Source organism: Drosophila guanche, unplaced genomic scaffold, assembly GCF_900245975.1.
Source record: "Drosophila guanche unplaced genomic scaffold, DGUA_6, whole genome shotgun sequence".
Lineage (NCBI taxonomy): Eukaryota > Metazoa > Arthropoda > Insecta > Diptera > Drosophilidae > Drosophila > Drosophila guanche.
Genome location: NW_022995746.1, coordinates 7,333,780 through 7,357,800, shown reverse-complemented (window position 1 = coordinate 7,357,800; position 24,021 = coordinate 7,333,780). Strand labels below are relative to the sequence as shown.

The 24,021-nt window shown below is 44.6% G+C and overlaps 2 protein-coding genes and 1 non-coding gene across 3 annotated transcripts in view; 1 reads left to right on the top strand and 2 right to left on the bottom strand.

Annotated features, from left to right (window-relative positions):
• The first annotated feature begins 296 nt into the window (after nucleotides 1-296).
• LOC117582319 (thioredoxin-like protein 4A) lies at nucleotides 297-1,050 on the top strand. Its single transcript, XM_034269966.1, has 2 exons — nucleotides 297-525; nucleotides 599-1,050. Exons 1-2 carry the CDS (start codon nucleotides 448-450, stop codon nucleotides 947-949), a joined length of 429 nt encoding a protein of 142 aa, XP_034125857.1. The 5' UTR covers nucleotides 297-447; the 3' UTR covers nucleotides 950-1,050.
• A 1,000-nt stretch (nucleotides 1,051-2,050) lies between these two features.
• Nucleotides 2,051-24,021, bottom strand: part of LOC117582308 (serine-rich adhesin for platelets) — a 34,930-nt gene continuing 12,959 nt past the window's right edge. The window contains exons 2-4 of the mRNA XM_034269952.1: nucleotides 5,985-6,794; nucleotides 5,607-5,920; nucleotides 2,051-5,538 (exon numbers count right to left, since the gene is read on the bottom strand). Coding sequence (XP_034125843.1) covers nucleotides 3,592-5,538; nucleotides 5,607-5,920; nucleotides 5,985-6,777 — 3,054 coding nt within the window. The 5' untranslated portion in view covers nucleotides 6,778-6,794 and the 3' untranslated portion in view covers nucleotides 2,051-3,591. The remainder of the gene's footprint in view (nucleotides 5,539-5,606; nucleotides 5,921-5,984; nucleotides 6,795-24,021) is intronic.
• On the bottom strand, nucleotides 16,093-16,164 carry Trnaw-cca. Its single transcript has one exon. It is a non-coding gene; the product is annotated as a tRNA-Trp (tRNA).

The window sequence follows — 24,021 nt, the reverse complement described above, 5'->3', positions numbered from 1 at the left end:
GTCTTGTGGAGAATTGATTGATCAATTCAAGAAAATTATAGGTTAAGTGCTAAAAGTTCCAACTAACTGGTAATATTAATCAAAACATCAAAATCGAGGAAAATTATTCAAGATTTACGGTATATTTATGGTATTTTTAAAATTGAGAAGGAATATTTGAGTATATTTTTGAGGAAGCGGCATAATAAGTCCGCGGTCACACTGATTCTAAAAAAAATAAACGCAAAATTGTTTTTATTAACAATTTCTTGAAATTATTAAATTAATTAAGTTAAAACAGCACCTACTATAAAGCCGAGTTTCACTGCTACCTTGCTCAGGCCAGAGAGAGGCACAGAGACTGCCTGCACTGCCAGCTACCAACGACTGGCGCTGTCACTATTTTCGTTGTGCCACAATTTGTTTACATTTTTACTTGTACAAAAGTTACTTAAATAACTCTGCAAGATGTCGTACATGCTACCACATTTACACAATGGCTGGCAAGTGGACCAGGCCATACTCTCCGAGGAAGATCGTGTTGTGGTGAGTGTTTGCCGGTCAGGTTGTGCCTCTCCTCAAATCATTCACACTCTGCTCCACCTCCTCCACCCCTTAGGTCATACGCTTCGGTCACGATTGGGATCCCGCGTGTATGAAAATGGACGAGGTGATGTACAGCATTGCGGAAAAGGTGAAAAACTTTGCGGTCATCTATCTGGTGGACATCACCGAGGTGCCGGACTTTAACAAGATGTACGAGCTGTACGATCCCTGCACGGTGATGTTTTTCTTCCGCAACAAGCACATCATGATTGATTTGGGCACCGGCAACAACAACAAAATCAACTGGCCGCTGGAGGACAAGCAGGAGATGATTGACATTGTGGAGACGGTGTATCGAGGAGCGAGAAAGGGACGCGGTCTGGTCGTATCACCCAAGGATTACTCCACGAAGTATAGATATTAAGGAGGGACTAGGCTGAGCTTAGCTTAATGTTCGAGTATCCAACTTTAGGCATGACAAATTTACCTCAAATATAATCGAAATGCAACTTTTGTGTATATGTATTTTTCTTCTGGTTTATTTTGTTTCACTTGTCACATTTTTCTCATTAATATCGCTAACATTTACATCAATTTTCTGCTGTTTTTTGTTTTTCTTTTATATATATGTATAACATTTAACTAAGTTCTTTTTTTTTTTTGGTTTTTTAATAGCTCGTACATACGTTTTGTGTTAAAAGTTGTAACTCTTTCGTTAAAGTAATCCTTCTTTGTTTTGCATTAATATTTGTTTGCCTTTTTGTAATTTTAGTTCGATTTAGTGTCAAATGATATGCTGAAAATATGGAAATAATATTTAGCATGAAAATCAGCTCAAAAGTTAGTACAAAAGTATAAAAGAAAACGTCGCAAACGAATGTGAATTGAAGGATAAATTTTTTGAGGCTAGCAAATCTGCGCTTGAAATGCTTTTCTGCTTCATTTTTGCATTTCTTTTACATTTATTTTCTTTCTTCTTTTGTTTATTGTTCATTTAATACAACAGCTCAGTTTTTGTTGCATCCATTTATGCTTAGATTTAACAATTGGTTCCGCTACTCATTTATCTTAGACAAGTTTTAGTTTTTGTTTTCTTACTTTTTGCGCATTAAATATTGTATTTGTTGTATAATTAGCTACGTTATTAGTTTTTGTTTATATTTATGTGTATTTCAACGCTACAATTACAATATTTTCGAACCCCACTATCTGCTATCTTCAGCATTTAACCAACAATTAGATATTTGTTTTCGTTTCTTTCTATTTTTTGATATACTCGTTACAGTTTTTCCAATTCGCAACTTCCTAGGCGCTCGTACAAAATACCCTTTGGGTTTTGGTTTCTTCGTTTTTAAAAATACTCAAATAGGGCTGGCTTGTTCTCTATATGTTTATAGTGTTTCTGGTTGTTTGTATATAAATATATACTCCGTACTTATATGCATAGGAAAGGTACAAATTAGGCATCAGGCTGAGGCTTCAGGCATGTGAGAGAAAGTCTCTTAGAGTTTCGTTTTCTTCTAGCGGTTTTTGTTTTCTGTTTTTTTTTTTTTTTTGATAACATTTCAGTTCTATTATACAATAAATTGTTCAACTGTGTATTTTGATTTGACATTCCATTTTTGCTGCCACTTTTGTTTCCTTTTCTCTTACTTTCTCGGAGCAAATGCAATTTCATAGAAAAATAGAGATGCGTCGTAGGTGGGATGAGTTAGGAAATTGTTTATTTATATATGTATCTATATGTATATTCATTTTTTTCTGTAACACTACATTCTTGACAACAACTCTATTATAATACCAACAACAATTTTGTGTTCGAATAGGCCAGGGGCAGGGACAGACAGGGACAGACAGGGAAGGAAATGTGGAAAGACGTGAGAGTTCCGTTTAGGCTTCAGATCAATTGAAATGTTTTGCTTGTCGTGCATTCTATTTGTTTATACTAATTTACTGTTCAATACTTGAAGTATTTGGCTGCTGTTTAAGACACTAGAGAAGAGTTTTCATTCCATTTTGAGGCATAGAAATAGACACAGAGTTGGAGTTAGAGATTGGAGTGTGTATAGAAATATCTTTGTATAAACTTGAATCTCTTTCGTTTGTCCTGTGTCTATAGTTGGTGTGTGTGAAAATAAGTCCGATTACACATTCCTATTTAACAATAATAGACAACAGTCTCTAAGTACGAATACATTTTTGTTGTTCGCTGTTCGGGAGTAACTTTTGTCCCAAAAGACTAACTTACTGTCTAGCTGTGACTAAATGCGCTTAAACCTAATCTCCTGCCAACAACTCTTAATATTTATGCCTAAATACACTTCAATATAATCGTACTCGTACACGTCACGCGCCTCATGGCTGTCTGGCCCAGGAAATTGGCTGCCAGAACAGGCGACAGTGAAAACTTAACCCGAAACAGCAGAGAACAGGACAAAGGCTCGAGGAAGAATAGGAAAGAATTTGAATGGGTGTAAATGCCAAATATGTGTACAGAGAAGAAGGGATTAGGTAGAGAAACTTTGAAGAGATTTAAAGATGAGAAACTTAGGAAAGTTTAGCATAAATGTTAGCAGAATAAACCTGTGGGTCAGTGGTTATTCTTTTGCTACTTTTTCATAGAAATTTAATTGATATTTAATTGGATTGCTAGTTAGGCATTCGATTCTTGATGAATTAAAGATCAGTATAATGGAAGTATAAGTATGTAGAATAAATCTCTGGAATACTTGCTCTTCTTTTAATCAATTTTCAAAGAAATGTTGTGGAACTGAGGAAATGATTGATCAGAAAGTAAAGCCAGTTCTTTGAGCACAAATCCCGAAAGTAAATCAGAAATAATAACCTCAATCGATACGAACTTGTGCTAATATATGGCAACAAAAGTGTAAGAATGGTGGAAGAATATGTAAGTAGAAGTCTCAATCTCTAGAGTGCTCGTCCTGCCCCGCTCAGGAGTAGCTTTCACTGCACACCCTTGCATACATAAACGTCACTTTGCTAAGCTCTTAAATACTGTCCCGGTGCACGGAACTGCATGCGTAACAGCAGCGGATACCAACTGGGCTAGAAGAGTGTCTCCTTGGACCACTTTCTGGAAGTGCCGGGCAGGCTGGGATCGCGCTTATCATCGCCAGTTGAGGCCACAGTCTCCATGTTGTCATCATCCTCGTCTTCGTCGTCGTCGTTTGGCAGCCTGATGAGGGGAAGCTCTAGCATGACGGCGGTCGTCGCAGTTGCAGTCGTTGTGGAAGTTGCTCCTGCTGCTGCCACCTCATTGCTGGGCAGACTTAGGTTTGTGGCACTTTTGCTGATGCCAGCGACACTTCCCTTTCGTAATATTAGATCCTTGAGCGAGGAGGGCACACAAATGCTTTGCGGTCTTGTGGCTATCAGCGAGTCGGACTTGGAGGAGGGGCAGGCATCGGGTTCGTGCACCAATCTACAGTTCTGTGGCAGTTGAGCTGGCTGCTGTGCCTGAGCCTCAGAGGGGGACTGGCTGCACGCATAGTTATTGTCCAAGCGAGGACTTGTCGCAGCGCTGGCGTGACTGGGACTCGGCGTGGAGCGACCCACACTGATCACCGTGTTCATGCTGCTGTACTGCGTGTGCGTGTTGGACTCTCCGCCACCGTTGCCAGCTACTACCACAGCATCTAGGAGCCCCAGCTCCGTGTTGAGTGTGGAGCACGTGTCATCCTCTGTGGTCGTCGTTGTCGTTGTTGTCGTCGTTGTGGGCAAACTCTGCGGATCGCTGTACTGCTGCAGCAGCGGCCCACGCCGCGGTGGACTGTGACTCACAATGGCCCCAAAGTGCGTCTCCAGTGGCGCTGCCTCAGCCGTCGAGGGCAGTGCTGTGCCCTGGAACTGTTGCAGCGGCAATACGTGACCGGTTTGCGGTCCAATCAGCGACACACGATCGCTGGCAGCAGCGCTGATGCTTCTATGTCGCTGCAGCAACGGTCGACGTTGCGCCTGACTCAAGCGCTTCACCTGCGGCAGGGGATTTGCCTTCAGCTCGGCACTGCCCTGCACGGATGTGCCTTGCCCCTGTCCGTGTCCCTGTTCCGCTGCTGCCTCAATGACTGCCATGGCCACGGCCTGCTCCTCGCTGTCGCTGCTCAGCTGCTGCATATCGTCGTCGGTGTCTGCGGGACTCTCCAGCCCGAAGACAGAGTCCTCCTCGAGGGAGCGCAACTTCGAGTCGGGGCACTCCAGCGAGGAGATCTTGAAGGAACTTAGTGAGGCGAGTGGCGCACGCTTCTCGGGATTTCCATTGGCCGCATTCGGCGGCAACTTCGCAGAGACCGAAATGGTGCCCAGACTGAGGCTGCCATTCAAGCGATCCAAGCTGACGGGTGTGCTGTCCACGCTGATGCTGCTGGAGGTGGCAGCGGTCGTGCCTCCACCCGTGACTGGTGCCGCTGCATTGGCCGTGTACGGGAAGCTGTTGTTGTTGCTCTCATTCCGCTGCAGCTCCACGAGTGTCAGCTTGCGGCGCACACCCAGCCGCAGCTCCTCCGACGGCGAGTCACAGAAATGGAACGCCTGCTGTGCGCTCGCAGGCGGCGCCGATTGTATGGGCTTGGGCAGCGCCAGTCCCAAATCCACAGTGTCCGCCAGGGCCGCTTGGTTGTAGGGATAAACGTCCACGGTGTCCGCACTGATGGAGTGTATTTGCTGCTTGCGTCCAGCCTGCGCGCTGTCCGGATCGTAGGAGACAATGCTGTGCTTCCGCTTGATGCTGGGCGCACTCAGGCAGGAGCTGGCCTCGTGTATGCTGCGCTCCGAGGGACACGGCGAGGCCTTGGGCGTGGGCTGTATGACTTGGATGTCCGGATAGTAGTAGTCCCAATTCTCAATGCTCGATGTGCGCGAGGCAGTCGATAGTTTGCGCTGCAGCGTGGGCGGGAGGTTGCTCATGCCCAGCGTATAGGCGGAGGTGCGACGCTCCAGATAGGAGCTGTCCGTGCTGCAGCAGGTCATGGCACTGCTGCGACGTGAATCGTGACCCTGGCAGGGGCAGAAGAAAAACAAACAAGAGTTAGGCTCGTGCATTCCTTTGGGTTCTCTGCACTCACCGCCAGTGGCACAGACAGAAATCCCTGCTTGCTGCGCGTCGAGTCCGTGCGCTGATGAAGATGTTGGTGATCCTGCGGGTGCTCCATGTACTCCTCATGCTCCAGCTCATCCTCCGTCTCCACAAAGTAATCGTCGGTGCCAAAGCTGCCGCCCATCGGGTAATTGCTGAATATGCGCGATGATTCCGAGCCGCTCTTGCGGCGTCCTATGGGCCCCGGTGGACCACCGCCCGCGGACATGGCCGAGTAGGAGAAGCGTCGCGGTGGCTCCAGCAGATAGCTATAGCCCACGGGCACACCAGCACCCACACCACCTGCAAGCAAAGAGGATTCCCAATCAGTTGAAGCTGCCGCGAGGCAAACCCCTGGGGCACTTACCCACGGAACCACAACGATAGCCACGATTCAGCAGCGGTGGCGCACTCACATTGCCTAGGGAAAGCATCCTCTGGCGTCGATACACCATGGCATCGTACTCATCCGGGTAGATGGACATGCCCGTGGCCACTATGGCCTCCTGGATCTCGCGCTCCTCCTCCTCCTGCATGCACAGCGAGGCCACGGCCGCCATCTTCGGGTCTTTCAGCACCTTCAGCGTCTCGTTGCTGCTGCTGCGACTCTTCCACACGATGAGGAAGACCATCAGCCCGAAGAAACCGCCCAGCGTGGCGGCGATCCTCACGCCCGTCATCACGTCGTAGGTGGCAAAGAATTCCTCACGGATCCTGGCGCGCTCCGCGGCATTCTCCGCATCCGTCAGATTTCGTTCGCCCGGCGGCAGCAGTGGCATGTAGGGCGTGGCCGTGTTGTGGGCGGGTGCTGCTGTCGCGTTGCTCTCATTTCGTGTGGCAGTGTTGCTGTTGTTGTTGTGGCTGTTGCTGTTGCTGTGGCTGTGGCTGTTGGTGTGCGCCGCCGGTGTCGGTGGTGGAGGCGCTGCAGTCTCCTGTAGGAGAACATCGCCGCTCGTGTCAATGAGTGCCGCCGCCTGGGGCCTGCTTTGGTTGCTGCTTGTGGCACGGCGGCTGATGCGTTGTGGCAAGCCTGTGGCATGATTAGCAGGATGATGAGTAACTGTTGTTGTTGCTGTTGCTGTTGCGGCGCTGTCTGTGGCTGTTTTTCCTGTTGTTGGCGTTGCTGCAGACGACGAGGCACGTCGTGAAAGTTTTGCCATCTCTATTGAAACATTTTCTGCAATCGATAGAACAAAAATCGATAGGTGGGTGAGTAATCGGTTTTTAAATTTAATGAAACTTTACAAGGCGGTTCTTTCTTGAACCATTAAACGTTGATGAATTGTTAGGAAAAGAAATTTGTCCTAAAATATAATGCTCATACGCGCTTACTCCTTGAGTCACTTAATTATATTTTGTAAATGAAAGCTTTAATCGCCAACAATTAAGATTAATTATGACCCTTTTTAAAAGCGCTCAAAATTATGTACATAAGCAGATTGTAATGCAAGAGAATCTATTTATAGAAAAGCCTTTAATGGGAAGAAGCTAAATGTAATGCTAGTTAAATTTGAGTTAATTATGTATAAATGGAGCTGTCTAACATTTAAGGCACAATTAATTTCCATTGATTTGAATGTATTATAAGCTCAAAGGGAAACCCAAACCCAAACCCAAACCCCAATAAATACCAATACAAAGTCATATTTCAACGACCCCTAGGCAGGAGCAACCCCAATTACATTCAATTCCCAAACACTTTTCGCTCCTTCTGCTCCTTCTGCTCCTTCTGCTGTTCCCTGCTCTAACGATTTCCGTCCATCGCTTCAGCTTCTCCCATTTTTGTTGTTTCTCGTCACGGACTCCCGCCCACGCCCCACAGCAATTAAAACGCCATAAATTCATTCCACATTTCTTGGCGCATTCTTCGCCAGCGCCTCAAAGTTTTTAATTGTTTTCAGCTTTTGTTTACTCTTCGTCTTCGTTCTATGTAGAATTCCCTTTGGGGAAAATAACTTGGTGTATGAGTAAATTAAGGTACAAAGCAGACAGACATATGTACATATGGGAATATGCTAAAGGAAAGAAGTGTGTAATGTATCCATTTGCTTTTCCTTTTTCCGCTTTTTCGTGACTTTTCTTTCATCACTTGAACTCAGCTTCTTTCGTACATTTTTAGCTACAGTTTTTACATTTTTGGGCATTTTCCTTTGCCATTTGTACTATGCCCAAAGTGTTTCCTAAGTCAATTTGCCGAATTTCTCATTCTGACACATTTTTGAGCAATTTCCCAGAAGCGTCGCTGAACAAGGCGTGAATAAACAGACTAAAAATGCTTCAAAAATGTAAAAAAAAAATGTGCAAATTCCTACAAAAGATGCAACAAAGATGCCTTGGACAGTGCACAGCCTGTTGCCGTTGCACGTACATATCAGCACATTTGCCTCATTGTCCATTGTGTCATTGGGCAGTCAGTGTCCTTTATTTTCCCCTCTCCACCCACACGTAATTGTTCTTTTTTTTGCATTGAAAGTCGCGCAATTGTGGAGCTTCGCTCTGCTGCATTCTTCTAGCTCAGTTGTTCTTTTCTCTGCCACACAAAATGCTGTACATTTTTAATGCATTTTACATAGTTTTACATTTGCTGCATGTTTGGGCAATGCTTTGTTCCTGCCAAGGACATGTCCAGCCAGTCGGAGCCAAAATGATTATTGCAAAAGTTTTTGATTCCTCGTACCTCGGACTATCTCTCTCTCTCTCTCTCGCTGCTTGCTTTGTTCCTCATTGTCTGGCAGAAAGTTTTTAATGGCTATTATACCTTGGCCATAATTCGTGTCCAACTTTCGTGCGCATAATGAGCGAAAAAATGTAAAAATAAAATCCAATTTGCAGTCTAAGCAGTTTGAAGTGATTTTTAATGGTCTCCGGGTAGAGTTTTTCCTGGCAATTACTCGTGCAAATTTTCGTACCCCTAATGGCTGTTACTTTTTGCTTTTGTTTTGCCAAATTGTTGCTGAAAATAGGTAACAAGCGATTAAAGCAGGATTTTCGTTATATTACTTGCAAGTTTTCGATTTGTAACCAATCAAACAGCAAGGCAGAAATGGATTTAACTCAAAGATTGCCCAGAAATGAAGTAATGAAACGGAAACGCTGAGCAAAGTCCATGGAAAGCCCTGCCATTCACCAGGGAACAAAGTTATTGAATAAGTTGCAGCTTCCGTTGCGCAATATTTGAGGCAACAACTCGTGCATGTACATGCCCCAAAAAAGAGCGAAAACAGAGATAGAAAAACAGAGAGCGGACAAAGTGTTGAGGCTACGTTTGAGTTGTATTGATGGATCGGCACATTTGGGTATTGGGTTCAAAACCTGAACGGATAATTGCCAAAAAAAAAAGGAACAAACATGCACACATAGTCTACCATTGTCCGCTCGTTGACTGTGTATCGATGGCTGTGTGGGTGTGTGGGGTAAAATGAGCGGAAAATGGCTAACCAAACTGCTGGCTTGTTGCTCCGTGGTTCGTGGCTCGTTTCACTGTTGCAGCAATGATGAATGATGGTGGTTAGGCAGTGGACACACGCACAAACCTACAAAACATGCTGACAAGCGGCCTCCACTTGGACTTGGACGGTACACCCGTGCGTATGCGTATGCGTAATGTGTATGAGATATGGATGGATGGATGGAGCGTACAACAATTCATCATGCCCACGGCTTGGCTGCCCTATATACATTCTCCCACACTCGCTGCTGTTCCTGTCATATACATTTTTTGTTGCCTTTACCAAAACTTTGTACATACATAAATACATACATGTAAATGTAGTTGTGCATGTTTTATATGTAGAATACAACAATGCCTTTTGTCTGTCTCTCTGTGTGTGTGTGTTGCACATTTTTCTGAGGCTCAGGCCTCAACACAAAAGGAAAAACCATTCGTGTGGATTGAGGCGTACAGAAATAAAATACAGAAATAAATACACAGCAGCAGCACAGCTGTTGAAAATCAATTTGTATTTGGCAGTTTTCGGGCGTGAAGAAAGTTGCTTTTTAAATGGAATCAATATAAGTGCAAAGGTGTGGCCTGGAGCCCAATCTTTTGATGGGTTTTCCCTAGTTAAAAGACAGAGACACAAAGACAGGACATCAGCACCTAAGCGGCTTATGGAAATGAAATGCCAAACGAAAATATTCAACAAGAAAAATTTGCTGTGGCTGTTGGGTCTTTTTTGATTCGATTCTGCCAGCTTTATTCTTTTAATTAGCTAAAATGTTGAAAGAGCTGGACAGCTGAAGCAGTTCAGGCTTATTAGTGTCTGCTTTGTCTGTGGCAGACAATGGCCACAGACAGCGCCTTAGCCAGAGCCAAATTATGAGCACCTACAACTGCCAAGAGGCAGTGGGCTCGCCGTGCGCCATTTAACAAAGATTCCGTTAATCTGCTACACTTGGCAGCGCCATGGCCACGAGGCTGCCACAGACACACAGAGCCACAGAGCCACATCCGCTCCAGTGTCTCCTCTCTCTCTCCCACTGTGTATGGGTGTCCTCGTTTGTTACTGCTTATTGTTGTGCTTTTATTGTTATGGCCATGTTCTTTTTCTGCCTCCTCGTCTTCCCTTTGCTGCTGCTCCTCCTCTTGCCTCCTCCTCCTTCGAATGCGTCTGCTCAGGCTGCTGATGCGCCTTTTTGCTTTGGTTTGCTGGCTGCGAGGGTATGATGATTTTGGGTTGATGTTTGCAGCTAATTATCACAAATTTCAGTTAATTTAACAGTTGGATAAATACCAAGGAGCTTATGTTTAAATACATAACAAAATCATGCTAAAAAAGAACACAAAAAATATGTTCAAAAATGTAGAAAACTTTTACTTGGAATCGTAATATCTTCAGTTATATTAATCCCATCCCCAAACCTAAAAATTCCTGTTAAGACTCATACAATTTCCTTCACAATCCATCAATTCTTGTGGCTATTAGCGCTGCAATTGCCGCAGTAAAAATTATGACAGAGCGCAATGTCAGCAGTGCGGTTTTTTGAGGGTTTCACAAATATTTTGAGGACAGTTGGCAAATTCCAAGTATGAGGAGGAGTCGATCTACTCATTCAGCACCACAATCTATACTTTTCTTATCTTTCTAAGTTTAGTTCTTCTACGCAGCATCAATTTTCAAGGGTATCCAAAAGCTGCGACTTCGTTTTTTCTGCTGCTACATTTGGCGGCATTGTTTTGCTGCCCCCGAAAGACCTCTCTCTCTCTCTCTGTATGTTTTTTTTTGTCTTAAGTGTTAAGCGTTTTACGTTTATGATACCAAACTCAGACCACCCGCCAGGATACAGACCCAGACACAGACACAGACACAGACACAGAAATGAGCCCTGAAACCATGTGACCCCACGGGCCCACGGGCCACGCCTTCGCATGTTTATGTGTCGCTGGGAAAAACCCCTAAATGACTTTTGAATTGCATTTCTGTTTATTGCCACTCATTGGAGCACAAATGATGCACTTAAAGGCAATTTACAGACACTCTTCCCCCAGAACCGGAACTCTTCCCCTTGCGAAATGGACAGAAATTCGATTGCTTTTTGTGGCCTTAAATGTGTCACGTTTTGAATTTGTTCTACTTTTAATATTTGCTCAAATATTTACCAGCAATACGTGCCGGGCCTAAGCAAGGGGAAGATGACCTCGAAAGGCACCCTCGAAGAGGGGGGAACATCCCTTAGCAGCTGCTGCTGGAGTGACTTCAGCTAGGACGCTCACTGGACTTGTCCTTTGCCATTTGCTACGTTAATAATTGACTGTCAACTTGTATATTTATTGCTTAATCACTCGGAAGACCACAGATAATATTTTTGTTTGTTTTGCCTTTGTGGCCTGGCATTCGCTTTTGGGCCAAATGAAGTCAATTTGTAGTCAAAAGTCAAACAAAATCTGTGAGGCTTTGTGTGTGTGGAATACAATTGCCAAGACAAAGGGCTTAGGGAGAGCTTATAAGCTGCCAGCAGGAAAACGTAGCAGAGATGTAATAGAAATGTGAATTATATACGGGACGATGTGTGGATTAAAGGTGTTTAGAACACCGGGAAATTCCATTGAAAGTTGCCTCTAAAAGCTGCTACGAGAGAGCTGAAATTTAAGTGAAATTTTCCACTTATAAAAATTAGTTGAGTGACAATTCCCTCGCCCAAAAATCGACACTCAACGATTAGTTTGCGATTATTTCTCCTCAAATTTATGCACTCTCCCAGGCCACCCAAGGCAGCCATAAAACACGACTACCAGCAATCCCATTTAGTGGCCAATGATTAGCCAGAGTTTCGACCCCTAAGCATCCACTCATGGGCGCCATAAAAAATAAAAGCCATTTGCCATTTGAAAATGCTGTGAAAAAAGAGGAGTCGCTGGTCCGACCACAGCGTGGGGGCTGGCCACCGAGAAGTAGTTAAATTAACAGATAATTTAAAACGCTTTTTATGTGGCAGCCAGACAAATGGCTTGCCTGCCACCCAATTCCTTTGCCACAACTCACTCAGCAGCTCCACCACTCGCACGAGCGAAATGAGTGACGTGGCGTGGCTCTCGCTCTGTCTGTCACTTGGCTGTCCAGCAGCGGTGATTGGAGCTGACACTTGCGCTGCTGGCCTGTGTCCTGTGTGTCCTGTGTGTCCTGGCTGTCCGCTGGACAAAGACAAGTCTAGACCAAATTGTATAACGACTCTTTTAGCCTGTTTATGGGACAGCCGCATTCCGGGAATTCCATTTTGGACATTTTATTTTGACACGCAACATTGACAAATGTTTGCCTGTGTGTGCTGTGGGGTTTTTGGGATCAGCTGTTGGTTGTGCCATCTGTGTGTGTGTGTGTGTGTGTGTGTTTCAGGTGAGTCCCAGACGAGTGGAGCGAGTGTTAATTAAATGCTTCAGTTAATTTTGCTCCTGTGGCGAAGTGTATTTTTAGAGTAAAAAGTAGAGGAAAGAAAAGGCTTTAGGCGATGGAAGTTGGGGTACTCTTAAGGGTTGAAGTGCTTTAAGGGTAGGTAGAAGATATAGCTTCAGACTGGTATTACTTATAGCTGACGAATGTATCTACAAGCTGCCACTGAAGGGGTTTTGCTCCTTGCCAAGTTATTTCACGAAAAATCTACAATAAATCTCGCTAAAAACTCTTCTTTCAGTTCCTTCTCTGTCTCTGCAAAGATTCTCTAAAAATCTTCATACCCTTCTGCCATCTGCCCTGCCATAATAAAGCATTTGCTGACACATCGGGCGTAAACTTAATTTACTTCAACGCCACAACAGCTGACATTAAGTGTCGCTCTGCCTTAGCACAACGCATGCCACTCCCCCTCGCTCTCTCTCTCTCTCTTTGCCGCTCTTATGGCGACACTTGACTTGGGTTTTATTATTATAGTATATATGCCATACGTATCCTTTACAGCGGCGTGCAAGTGCCAAGTAAAGAAGATATAATGAAAGCGCCACAAAGTATGCAACGCACACACATTAGGAAGGGACACGAGGCAGAGACACACGCAGGAAATGAACGTCGCTTGAGTTAACAATTACACTGACACCATTAAAGTTCCTTGCTGCCACGCCCACCAGTCCTCCTCCCACGCCCATCCATTGTTTGGCTGCACTCACAGTGGGTTTTTTCTCTGACAAACTTCCTACCAACCATCCCATGGTCTTGCCCATCCCCATTGTGCCTCTGCAAACAGCCGCTGACGTGATGCCGCCTTCTGTGCTGCTGGTGTGCTGATGACATGTGCCCTGTACCTGGCACACAGATTGCACATTGTCTGCCTCAGACACCTCCGCACATTTTCTGTGGTCTCTTTTGCAAGTTTTTTTTTGCCTGCAACTTACGAACACAACTTTTGCCCCACAATTGAGCAAATTGCTGTCCGGAAAATGGAAATGTGCTTTGATTCAATAGCCGCAAGGGCAGACCCTGAGGAGACTCCATTTTGGTCAGCTCTAAAATTTTCATTTAGTGGCAAGCCAAGGCAAAGTAATTTAAAAGTCCATTCGAACAGGCAGAAGCTGCTGCTGCTGCTGCTGCCCAAATGTGTATTTATCATAATGCCAATGGAGTCTTGCAACAGTTGCAGCAAATGCCTCCTACCCCATTAACCCATTAAAAGCCCACAACAAGGACCGCCAGGCAGGCAGGATGCACAACAGCAACAGCAGCCAGCGGGTAGCCCCATCCGGATCTTGAGAGCCCGCACACACACAGCACGTAGCCACTTCTGTTCCGCCGGTGCGATAGACAGGCAGACAGACAGCGTGAGCGAGAGGGAAGGAGGGAGGGCAGAGAGCGATGGAGAGAGGGCCAAAGGCTGAGAACGTGGGAGAGTGAGCTTTAGGCAGAGCGAGGGAAAGAGGACTGCAGGCAGATGCTTGGAGAGAGGACAGTAGTCGAGGGTGGGAGAGCGGCGCTTGAATGGAGAGCGATGGCAGATAGTAGAGAGAGAGAGAGCAGAATGGCAGGCAGCAGGGGAATGAAAGTTACGGCAGGAATACGGTAAGTACGGTCGAGCACACCGCTTCAGGTAGCTCGCTGCTTCAGCTGCAACTGTAACATTGCCATTAAATCAGAGTTAACAACTGCCTCTTCCTGTCCGCACAGTGAGCACAGTGGGTGGCAAAGTTATATTTGTACGCTGCTTTAAATTTTACCACGCTTTCATACGCCGAAACTGTTTTTCAGACACCAAACTGCAGCCTTTTCTTGGTTAGTAATTGAAAATGAAGTGACAGTTTTAGACTTAAGTAATAGTTAGGCTAACTAGAGAGATTTACTCTTATTGGTTTTCCCTTTGGTATACATTTGCCACTTGCATTACCATTTCATCCCACTGTAATCTGTTCAACTGACCTGTTTGCTCATGGCACAGATGTTGCTACTGCGGCTGCTTATTCTGCTTCTTCTGCAAACTACTGAAATCACGACGAAAAAAGATTAAGCTGCGGCAACAACTTTGGCTCTATTTGCAATGAAAAAAGAACGGGACAAAAAAGTGCACTGCACCGGGCTTCGCGGCTGACTCGCCGAAAAAACAATTATTTGTAGAGCAAGAAGAAGGGAGCGGGAGGGGAGGCTGAGCACACTGGGTGGCACACTTTATATTTATTCTAAGCCCAGAAGAAAGAGAGAGTGGGGAAGGTGGTGTGAGAAAGAGAGATGGTTGTGAACACAAAAAGAGAGGGAGCGGCGAAATAAATTGAAGTAGCAAAATGCCAACAGCCGCTGCAGCTAGCAGACATTACGCGATGACAGAGACTGGGAACATATGCCTGGAACATTGGCCAGAGGAGGAGGAGGAGGAAGAGAAGGAGCGCACGGATAAGATAAGAGGAAACGAAAGTGGGAGTGCAAGAGGCAGAGAAAGAAATAGTGGGACAGTTCTGCCAGCGGCACCGCCACCTGTTGTCATTGGTGCTGCACTTTTCATACTCTGCAAACTTTGCTCAGACTCCTGAAAGGCACCTTGGGAACAATGAAAACTTTAGTACTGGTACACCAATAAATTCACAGTTTTCAGCTGTTTTATTAACTTATATTATATTATTATATGATAAGCTCTCTTAATAGCTTTGGATTTTCATTAAAAGTACATCTTCTATTTCCGCAGCTTCTGCCAGGGTATCAAATGCTTCGCTACCCATATCAGTTTCAGCTTCTTGTTTCACGCCATTTCCGACCTCTGTCCTCGTCGTCATCGTCGTCTGTCCACTGTCCCCGTTACTTGTAGTTGTTGTTGCCGTCAGCTGGCACGGTGTTTTCTTTCTTTCTTTCATTTGCTTTTTTTTGTCTGCCGCAATTTTATTTCATTCCATTTCACTTAGCCATGCGCTTTGTTGGTTTTTGTTACTCCCGTTTTTGCCATTTCCCATTCCCAAGCCTGCCCTGCACAATCGTATTTGCCTTCTCTTTTCTTTTCTCCTCCTTTTGCCTTGTTTTACATACATTTTGTAATTGAATACTTTAAGTGATTTTCGCTGTGGCTTTTTTGCTAGTTAATTGACAAAAACGACTCCAAGGCAAATGGGAGCGCAGATCCACACACCACTCGGGTACGTGTGTGTGTGTGTGTCACTTAACTGATTTGATAAGAGTCACAAAACATATTGAAAGGTGGTTGAATGAGTGGTTGGAGCTGAGGTCACAGTTCAAGCGGAAACATAGAGCAGATTGGTCATGTGTAAATGGAAGCTGTAATTAGTGATATTGATTTGATTTATATGCATTTTAATTAATTGAGGGGAGGACATTAAAGAGGCCCTAATGACCTCAAACCACTAAATTAAATTCTTATTTACCTTCAATTCGTGGTTACCAAATATATACAGAATAAATTAGAAAAGTTAATCAAACATTGCCCACGGTTTCTTCGAGTATTCCATCCCACTAATTATGCCACTTCCCCAAATTAATACCATTTGCAACTAATAAAGATAAGCTTAAATAGGAAAACAAAAAGAAGAGGCCAAAAAAAAAGTGTTTCCAAATGCTTGACCCCGACGTGATTTGAACACGCAACCTTCTGATCTGGAGTCAGACGCGCTACCGTTGCGCCACGGAGTCCACATAAGTCACAGTGCCTGCCACACAAACCTAAAGCTCCGAATCCAGAGTGCTCAATGAATGATTGTTGTTGTGGCAGTGTGGTTGTTGTTGTTGTTGCTATTCGCGTGCCTAAAAATAATCCCCCACTAACTAATGCGCTCGACGCTGCGTCAGAACTGCGTTCTGTTTGCCTCTCCCTGCCACGCTCAACCGCGCTCCCGCTCTCAAAAGTACTGTTTACTTTTATCTCTTTTCTCTTTCAATTAGTATTTGTCGGCAATAAACCAGCTCTGACACCGCCCAAAACTTGTGGCATAAATTGCATTTGGTGAAGATTAGATGAATGTTGTTGCTATTGGCTTAAGTGTAACATTGAAACGGGTTTGCAGCAATGCAAGGTGCACTCTCGCGAGTAGATCGCAGCAAGCAGAGCAATAGAAAATCGAATGCCTCAATGAACAGGTCTTTAGACAATTTTAAAAGTCAGTACAGTAAGTGCTGACTATGTGGTACAATTCGATTCTCCACTGACATTTGTCAGTGCACTGCGAGTGCAGAAAAAGTGGAGAATCGATGTAGTCAGCGCCATAATTACTAAAGTTATTAGTGCTATCTGCTCAATGATTACTTTGCCATAATCTTAATATCACGAATGCTCCTTTGAAAAAGTAATCATTTCATGGAACATGTTCATTAACGCAAACACATTAAATTAAACTTTCATTAGGCCAAGATGAAACAGCCATGTCCATGTCCCTGCTGAATATTTCATTTGCTTGTCAATTTATGGAGCACACAAAGCGGAAAATATATGGCCCACTGATGTAGAATAAGTTCCACTTCCAGTACATATTTGTGGGCATCAGCTGTAGCAGAATGGTAACCCGGGAACTACTACTATTTATAGGTTCTTGATTAGTTTGGCCCCAACAACTTTTGTCCATGGCGATAATTGTATGCAAGCGTGAGTCCCCCAGGGAGCCACACACCACAAGCCCAACAGTTGCACATTTGAAAATTTCAGTGGAAAATGAGTGGTGAAAAAAGTAGGGCCTCAGACTGGAGCTGTAACCAAATAAAAAGCGAGCGAGATTCACTTTGCCCTTGATGCTTTCTATGCCCTTTACGAGCAAGAGGCTTGGCCATTTTTAGCAGCGATTTGGAACGAGCAGAAGTCAGAGAAGAGGATCAGAAAGTATTGGGAGTAAAAAGGAGTTTCGACGGGTATGAAATGACACAAGTTCAAATGATTTTCTCAATTTCCGATCCTCCACAACTGGCTGCTCATTTCTTTAGGGTATCAACACATTCGTTCTGCCCACGTTCGACCTTCCCTTCTGGTGTTTTTTTTTTTAATTTCAGCCGCAAACACTTTTTTCGCTCTTGTTTCGTCCTTTTTTGCTGTGGCTCTGTTTGTGCAAGGGTCTGCCTGCCTCTCACTGTGCGTGTGTGATTGTGTGTGTCCCTGTGTGTGTACTGTTTGTATGTGGGAATAACACGAAATTGGCAGCCAGGCGCTCAGATAACTGCGTAGGCGTCGCCTCAAATGGCGCAATGTGCAAATGTTGAGCGTACAACGAGAGAAGAGAAGTAAAATCTGTCTGTCGCTGTGTGGAGTCTGTGTACTTCGCTCATTAATAAGTAAGCAGCTGAGCAGTTGAGACCGAGAACAGTCTCTGGGCATCGTCTTCGTACCAGGAGAGCGGAGTAGAAGCAGAAATCATGCAAAACTCACATAAAATCCCCCAAGTTAATGGCTGTTGCCTTCTTTTTTTTCCTTCTTTTCTTGGCATCAGCTAAGTAGTTACTCGTACTGCTGGGACCCACAGAGCATAAGCTCTACTTAATTCGTTTAAGGGCGCAACGCAAGTATCTTTCCTGGGTGGGTGCCACAGAGCATGACAACAAAATGCGGATGAGCAAGGGGCCCTCCCAGCACATGTCCACAAAGCTCCTCTTTTGCGTAAATGAAGTTAAGAGAAGAGCAAGCAACGAGCTAGTTAGTTCCGGTCTGTCATTTCACATGCAAATGTATGGCCTTAAAGCGACAGGCTCTTTGAAGTGTGAAAAAGTTTAGGCAGCGAGCAGGGAGCAGCGGAATGAGGGAAGTGATAAGGTAAATCGATTATTTTTTAAGCTAAATATACAGGAAAAAATGTGTTAGATTTATTTATTGATTAAATAAATTCTCCTCAAACACTGAACATTTCTTGAATAAAATTTCACACAAAATAATATTTATACACGTGGCAACTCGTGCAAGCAGTGCACTGCTTGCTCGCCTACCTCGCTTGCTTTAACCCACAAAATCCCGCCAATTACCAGGCAAAACTTTACCAAACCGAGATTTATGGTAAGCTATTTATATACCACACTTAAGCACACACACTCGATGGTGATGGGAAGGCTTTGTAGAGCTTTTTGCTTTGATTAACTGTGACAATAAAGGTTGATTAACAGCTTGGGCAGCGATTTGGAACACCAAATAGAGTGTTGCCATGACAACAAATAAGATAAGATAAGATAAGTTAAGATAAGATATGACATCTAGTTTAGTTTATACCTAAATCGAAGGATAGCTGAGTACTAAGTGTGTAGCTCCAATCACTGCAAAACTTTTTCCATTTGAAGTCTACAAATTTCTGCACTCATTTGCTGTTCAACTGCAGCAAAATTTCAGCCCCCCCAAGGTGTTCGCACAATTTTATCCTTCACTTACTTTACTTCTTACACTCACTCGTGCAAGTCTGTGCGCGTGTGTGTGTGTGTGTGTGTGTGTGCAAGTGTCAACATTTATTTTTTTTAATTAACTTTGCAGCAGCAACAGAACCAAACAGAACAGCAAGCACCAAGGCAGCAAGGCAGCACGGCAGTTGCACAAACTTATTTAATTAAAATTCGCCATTGAAGCAGCTAATTAGATTTCACTTTTTTTTCTGTTTTGTTTAAACGCTTTCATTGTGCTTGTTGTTTTCTGGCCATGATGATGATGTTGTTAGCATCCTTGTTGCCGTTGCTTTTGCTGTCGATTTGGCATAATTTTTGTCGAGCTGGCCATAAAATAGTTAAAATTATGTTTGCTTTAGGTCCGGTCCGGCCGGGTCCCAATACAGGCCCAGGTCCTGGTCTGCAGGCCGTGCCCAGTTCCAGCCAGCATAAATTTGCATAAATTTTGTGGGTGCACCAAATTCCAGGGGCCGCCACTACCCACCGCCACCTGATCCCAAACCCATAAAAGATTGAGCCAACCAAAAATCGATACCGAAACTTACAAGCGAATGGCACCAAATTAATATGATTAATTGGCACGTTGCTGGTGCGTGGAAATGGCAACCACCAACAAAAGAGAATGGAAACGGTACTATAAGTTAGCTATCGACTATGGGAATACCTGGGGAATATCGTAACGGGATTAATGCTAGAGTTGTACTTTGAGTTCAGAGTCTGTTGTGCTAACAGAGCAAATAACAGAACCAATAACAGCCCATAGTGTGTAGTGTTAACAGAGCAGAGTTAACAGAACAGGCAACAGAGAAAGAGAGTGACTTGGAGCGAACGTCGCACAAAGAGAAGAGAGAACCAAGAATCAACGATCAATGTCTCTCTCGAGAAACATGCGAAAGTAGGAGCGCAAACATTGCAATCAGAGCAAATATTCAATAAAACTACAATTCCACCTACACCATTGCTATTTGTTACTTATGTTCCTCCTTTCTGCCGCAGATACCCTTCTGTCCAGCAAGTACCCTGTCCGGTAGTTTGCGGTACACTTTGGCAGAACCTGGCTGTCCCTGGCAAAGGCGACCCCTGGGCAAAAGTTACCTCACAGCAAACAGAATCACTGCCCCGAACCTCGCTGACAGCAGGGCTTTTCAGGGCGGGAGAGACACAAACTGTGCAAAGAGAGAGAGAGAGAGTGCGGGAAAAGAGTGGAAGAAAGGTGGCTGGTAAAAGTGGTCATCGGAGTGGGGGCAGGGCCAGGGGCAGGGGTCGATTGGTGTTTGTTTGTGGTTACGCGCGGACGCTAAACTGCACGGGGGGGAACGCAGCACGGGCGGACTGATTGACACTGTCGGGTGAAAATTGATGTCGCTGTGTTACGTCAGTATGTTCAGGAGTCGAGCAGGGATTCAACTATGCCTCGAATCCCAAATCAAATCGAGTGGCAGCAGGGCAAAAAATCATCAGCAAATATTTAACAGTCTGCGTGGGGTAGGTGTGAATGCACTTTTGGCTGTACTGTGCCCACGGGTGTGTCCTATATGTTCGAAGCGTGTGAATTTGGCTCATTGACTTTGTTTATTTATTGATCGACAGACAGCAACGTTCGAGGAATAAAAGAAAGCTTTTTTTCGTATATCAAAAGATGCCCAGAAATTGTTGTAGTTTCTTTTTTTAAACCTAAATACCCATCAGCGTGCTCAGACTTTGATTATTTTGCAATATGTACGGGGTACATTTTTATGTATGTATATGCATGCATCGTACATATTTGTATTTGTATTTTATCGCAGTTCAGAATATATTTAGAGCATGATTAAGTGTATTTATGGTTTTTCCGATTATGTAGAATTTTATGATCTATTTTTAAACACGCGATTTCCCGCTGCAGTGTCTCCAAGAACCACTCGTAAATGGGGTTCAAAATAATCAACGGAATGAGCACAAGCAAAAGTACAATTACAGCTTAAAAACCGCTCAAAATCATTTCAAAGAAATTCCCAAAAATGCTCATTCAATTTCGATCAGCAACTAAACACAAAATTCAGTTTCTGCGCACTCCTAAAGGCAGAAGTTTTTCCCTTTTCTGGTCCCAAGTCTGGCGACAACTTCTGCCCCGTTGGGTATTTAAGTGAATGTTTGGCAGTTGGAAATGAGAATTTTTGCATTATATTAAAGAGCTTTGAGGCGCTAGTTAAATATTTAGAGGGCAAACAAGTGAGAGGCAGCACCAGGTTGGGCCACAAGCAACAAGTTGTGTGCTAAAAGGGCGCAGTATAAGGATACCCCAACCCAGCCAGCAAGGATGCTGTAAGCTGCACTTAAAATGAACCCAAAAGACGTGGCCAACATGTGCTTGAAATAAGAACAGATTTAAGTGCGCACAAGCTGCCAGGCTGTGTGGAAAATGTGAAGGCTGCTGCGATATTTTCGTCACTTAGCATTGAGCAAAGACACAAAAACACTTGAGCAGGAGACAAGCATAAGGGCAGAGGCAGAGCCACAGCAAATGTAAGCCACAGATAATGATGGGTATCATTAAGTCTGTAGTTGAGTCACTGTCCTGGCAGCTCCTGTCGTTGTTTGGCCAGGGCACAGCCTTGAAGCCTTTGCATAATTTTTCTGTATGTTTTCACAGCTGCAAAGGGTATTAAAACCTTCGAGCCCAGTTTCCTTTTTGCTTCCTTTTTTCTTTTCTGCTACATTTTTGTTCCATTTGCCAGCCATTTGGTGACGTTTCCCGTTTTGAATAAACGCATTTCCCGCGGCCTTCGATGGTGCAAAAAAAAAAACCGAAGGAACTAGAGGCGGGCAAACCTTTGACACTTTGCCACCCGAGTGGGTGTGGCAGTGGGAGTGTAACTGTGTGTAGCCCCTTTTCCACTGCACTGATTTTTGTCAAATATTACAAGTTTCTTACACCATTTTACTTGCACCCACAGAAGCTCCGGGAGAATCTCTTGCTGCTTGGAGCGCAGTTTTTTGGCGTCCACTCATGAAGAGAACAACTCAGGCTCTATTTTATTTAGTTGCTTGAGTTGTTGTGCAGGGAATGTAGTACAATTTGTGTGTGTTTTGTGCGAGATTTGAAGCTCTCAATAAAGTGCAAAGAATAGCTTGGAGCGGCTAGCACAGCAACCCGAATGCATGTTCCAAAATGGTCTCTACATTTTTTGGTGCAGTGGAGAGAAGGCCCCGCAGTTTTATCGATTTGCGGATGTCAGTTATTCCGCACACACACACACACACACACACACAACTACAGCTGATTGCTTTGCAGCTTTCAGTCGATTTTTTGTGGCATTTTTTTGGGTTTTCGTTTTATTTTTTGCTGCAATTTCTTTTCGTGCTGCAAATTCATTGATACATGTCGCTGTGTGTGTGTGTGTGCTGGCTTTTTTTGTCAGTGTTTCTGTGTGCGCCCAGCACATGCCCGGCTCCATCTCATTCGCAATTGCTCGGCGGAGTTTGCACGGTTATCCGATAACTTAATTTGCTTTCGCTGCAGAGACACGCACGGAGACCACTTGGTTACAGCGCTGCTCTGTGGCTCTCCTTTGCTGTCTCCGTGCAACAATTTGCCCGTTTTCATTGCATACTTTGGGGCGCTGCACACGCATTTCTGTGTGTGTGGAAAAGACAAATTACTGAACTGTTTTCGGTGGCTTGGCGTGGGTCTAAGAATGTGCTTAGGCAAGGCAAGCATTGTGGCGCTTATTGTGGCATTGAAATGAAGCCAAAAAGTTGTTCACTCATGCAGTGAACAAATCTACTTGCACCCTTTTCTGGCTCAGCTGAAGGTTTGAGTTCCTTTCTGTTTAGGTTTAAATGGTCCCCCTGAAGAGCTCTGAAAATTGTTAGTGTTTCGTTGAACCATTCAAGAGAGAGAGAGAGAGAGAGAGCGAGAGAGACTCGTTTATTTATTGAATTTACTTAAATATATTTCCTGCTGATTTTCTTGTTGTGCGGCGGCGGAGACTTGAGCTGCTTTCATGCACAGAGCCAGCCCAGCGAACATTTTGTAATTAAAAAAGCGTCAGAGCAGCGTAGAACCGAGCATCAGCGAAACAGACAGCGCTGGTTGCACGTGGCGTATGAGTGATGTGCGTTGGCGGAGTCTTACTTTAGCGAATTGCAGCCATTACTGACTGCTGTTGCTCCCTGTAAGCATTATAAATGACAGATGCCCTCTGCCAGCAGCCCATTTCAATTTGGTTCCTCCTTTTCTTTGGGTTGCATAAATGATTGCAATTTTTGCACGCTTCCGGTCAATGAACGTGCCGGCAGTCAGCTGCAGGCAGTCAGGTTTCTTCTGCAGACTGACCCACTTGAAGAGCCAAAGAAGCCGCTGGACAGCAGCTGGAGCAACACCAAGACAAGTACACAGAGCGGCAAACCACAGTCCAGAGTCCACAGTTTGGGGCAGGAGTAACAAATATGCAGACAGTTGCTGTGCCATGCAGTGGGCAATAAATCTGTATTTACACGCAGGAGCCAGACAGATTGAGCGACAGATGAGCTCACGCGAAAGGATATTGGAGAAAGTGCAGAAAATGTACAAAAAAGTTCAATTTCTCATGCTAGAAATCCTCCAATCGATGTGGAGAAACGGCTGCTCTCCCAGAGCTGCCTTTTGTCTGCAAGTCTGTCTCTCTGTCAGCGGTTATCGTTTACATTTAGCCAACACACAAGGACACACCACGCGGCTACACACAGACAGCTAAACAGCACACAAAATGGCTGGGTCAAAGTCGTTTCTGGGATAACAGCCGGCAGCACATGGAAATTCGCTGTGGAAATTGGCAAAATTGAATGCGAAATTGAACTTTTACCTTTTGGGTGCAAAATCGTGGAAACATTTCCGCACGGGAAATTTGCCATAATTGTGTCGATGACATTGAGCACAGGAAACAGTTGCAGCAGCAACTATTATCCAGTATATGGGAAAGAGGCAGTTCCCAGGCAACTGCTGAGCAGTTTTGTGCTTTGAATTTATTTTGAAGCGACACAATTGAGGCTGAAACTTCGCCAATTGTTGCTGCCTGTTGCCGCATACATTCTCACTTACATTATTTATCGTTGCCAGCTCAGACACCATCAATATACACACGCGGCGTATACGCAATGTGGCAGAAGACGCAGCCGCAGGCCGCA

Excerpts from the sequence above, each read along its gene's own strand:
- LOC117582319 (XM_034269966.1), top strand. The coding sequence starts at position 448 with ATGTCGTACATGCTACCACATTTACACAATGGCTGGCAAGTGGACCAG. Across the intron at positions 526-598 it reads CCGAGGAAGATCGTGTTGTG|GTCATACGCTTCGGTCACGA; the intron begins GTGAGTGTTTGC and ends TCCACCCCTTAG.